Source organism: Mandrillus leucophaeus, unplaced genomic scaffold (assembly GCF_000951045.1).
Source record: "Mandrillus leucophaeus isolate KB7577 unplaced genomic scaffold, Mleu.le_1.0 Scaffold372, whole genome shotgun sequence".
NCBI classification, from domain to species: Eukaryota; Metazoa; Chordata; class Mammalia; order Primates; family Cercopithecidae; genus Mandrillus; species Mandrillus leucophaeus.
Window position 1 is genome coordinate 45,855 of NW_012103943.1, and position 2,236 is coordinate 48,090.

A 2,236-nucleotide genomic window follows, 5' to 3' on the forward strand; every position below is an offset into this window, starting at 1 on the left:
CCTTCAGCTACAGCTGTGGTGGATGTAGATGTGTATAAGAGATCATCTCTGCACTATCTCCATCTGCGTACTGGGGATATTAAACTGACCTTCAGCTACAGCTGTGGTGGAGGATAAATGGGCTGACTGACATAAGGTGTGCAATGGTGATGGAATTTTTATTTACAACACTCATCTTTGTGGTGGGCTGTGCACATGGAAGCATGCTTTCTGGAGAAATGTACAAATCCTCCCAAAGACATTCAAAATCACTATACACAGACTCTCTCTCCTTATACCTGCCCCCCACCTTGATGAACCTCATTCGATTTCATAAAAACGACACTGCAGCTAACAGGGACTATGTAGGATGGTCACCCCTCTTCAGTACACTCTTAGTAATTTCTTCCCAAACGTCGTTTCCAATAGGAAGCTCCAATGAGAGTGGTTCTCCAGAAAAAGCAGGTAAGAAAGTGTCACCTTTCTCAACACTAAGATTTTTCCTTAGCAAAAAGGTGATCCAAGAATACGTACCATTTGTTTCTGTGAATGGCTCTGCCTGCATTTAGAGAAAGAAAACACCATGAGGGTAAGATCATGCTGCCTGTGTACACAAGTCTTTTCTAAACTTGGTGCTACTAGAAAACCCAATGGGAAATTCAGGTGGAGGCAACAGCCACAAAAATAAAGCCTAGGAAACACCTGTAGAAAGGCACCACCTTTTTGTGCAAGATTTTAAAGTTTAGTTTTAAATTCATAATTTTCAAAAAGGGTTTTCTCCTGAAGAAAATGCTGCTGACATAGTTTGTAACTGAAGCTGTCATCTATGAATGCCATCTGGAATCAGTTCTTAGCTGGTAATGAATTCTCATTTTATATTTTCCCACCAAGAAAATATCTAAGTCATCTATAATGTACATGGTAGTGAGATTTTCCTATCTTTATTCAAGTGAAATTGAAAGAAACTTAGGAAAATGAAATTCTCCTTTCAGGGAAAGAAAGGACAACTTACACTGACAACAGTGAGGATCCTCTCAGTGGATGCCTCATGTGGATATACTGCTCCAAGCTTCTCTTGATGATCTAGGAGACATAGGGTAAGTGTCACCACATGGATTCCACTGAGGGAATCCCTCGGGTTTATTGGGTGGTGTGCACGTGAGGCTGGCATGTGTGAAGAAGGTGGGTTACCCCAGATGGAGTTGCAGGCCCAACCTCCTTCATGGTGAAGGCAGGCAAATGAGACCATGAGGAAAGCAAGGGAAACAGAGCCTTGGGCCTCTAGCTAAGGCAAGCTCATCAATGACACACAGCTGGTCTCAAAGACGGCACACCATACGGGGCAGGCTGTGCTTCCCTACAGCGTCTCAGGTTCCTCCTTCCTAATCTGACCTGAGCGTACTTGCCCTCCCTTTGTGATCCCTTCTGAGGTCATTTCCTGCTCAGGATCCACATGTGCTGCTGCTGTCCATCATCCCTCCTAAAATATTTGGTACTGCATAAAAGCAACCCTTCTTCAAAAAAACTTAACTCTAGCCAAAAAATACTATGACTTCACTGAACCTTTGATTCAAAGAGAATTAAACCAAGATTTGAAAATATTCAATTATCCTACCATTTAAAGAGGACCCGCACTTAGCTTATTTGTCCTTCCACTCTTTCTTTTCAACACAACGTATGTGTCCCTGGAGTCAGCTGCTGCTCATGCTCACACTGACTCCAGCACTAGGACAGCCCATCACGGGGGGCAGTAGGTGGGGGGGCTAACACTAACGCTCTCCAAACTAGCTGTGCAGGAAATCCCACCGAGGTGATGGACACCAGAACACCCCAGTTCTTCCTTGAGTTCTTATTCTGCACTGTGTATTGGATGTGTGGGCTGAATTACGGCATATGGAACACGTGTGGCCATTATATTATTAAACATAGTAGAATATGTCCCTGATTGTTCTGTGCCTTTTTTTTTTTTTCCAGATGAAATCTCACTCTGTTGCCAAGGCTAGAGTGCAGTGGCACGATGAAGGCTTAGTTGCAGCAAACCACCATGTCACATTTATACCTATGTAACAAACCTGCACGTTCTATACATGCATCCCAGAATTTCAAGCAAAATAAAAACAATAAAAAAAGTAAACCCACAATGCATACCTTCTGCCTCAAAGTGTACTCTTTCCTGCAATTAGAAGAAATAAAAACATGATGAGAGTCAGACCACACTGTGTCCTGTGTGCACAGGTCTTTTCTGCATTGTTGACAT

At 43.0% G+C, this 2,236-nt stretch overlaps 1 protein-coding gene across 1 annotated transcript in view; it reads right to left on the minus strand.

Annotated features, from left to right (window-relative positions):
* Positions 1–2,038: 2,038 nt before the first annotated feature.
* Positions 2,039–2,236, minus strand: part of LOC105546874 (protein FAM153B-like) — a 27,269-nt gene continuing 27,071 nt past the window's right edge. The window contains exon 10 of the mRNA XM_011990188.1: positions 2,039–2,152. Coding sequence (XP_011845578.1) covers positions 2,039–2,152 — 114 coding nt within the window. The remainder of the gene's footprint in view (positions 2,153–2,236) is intronic.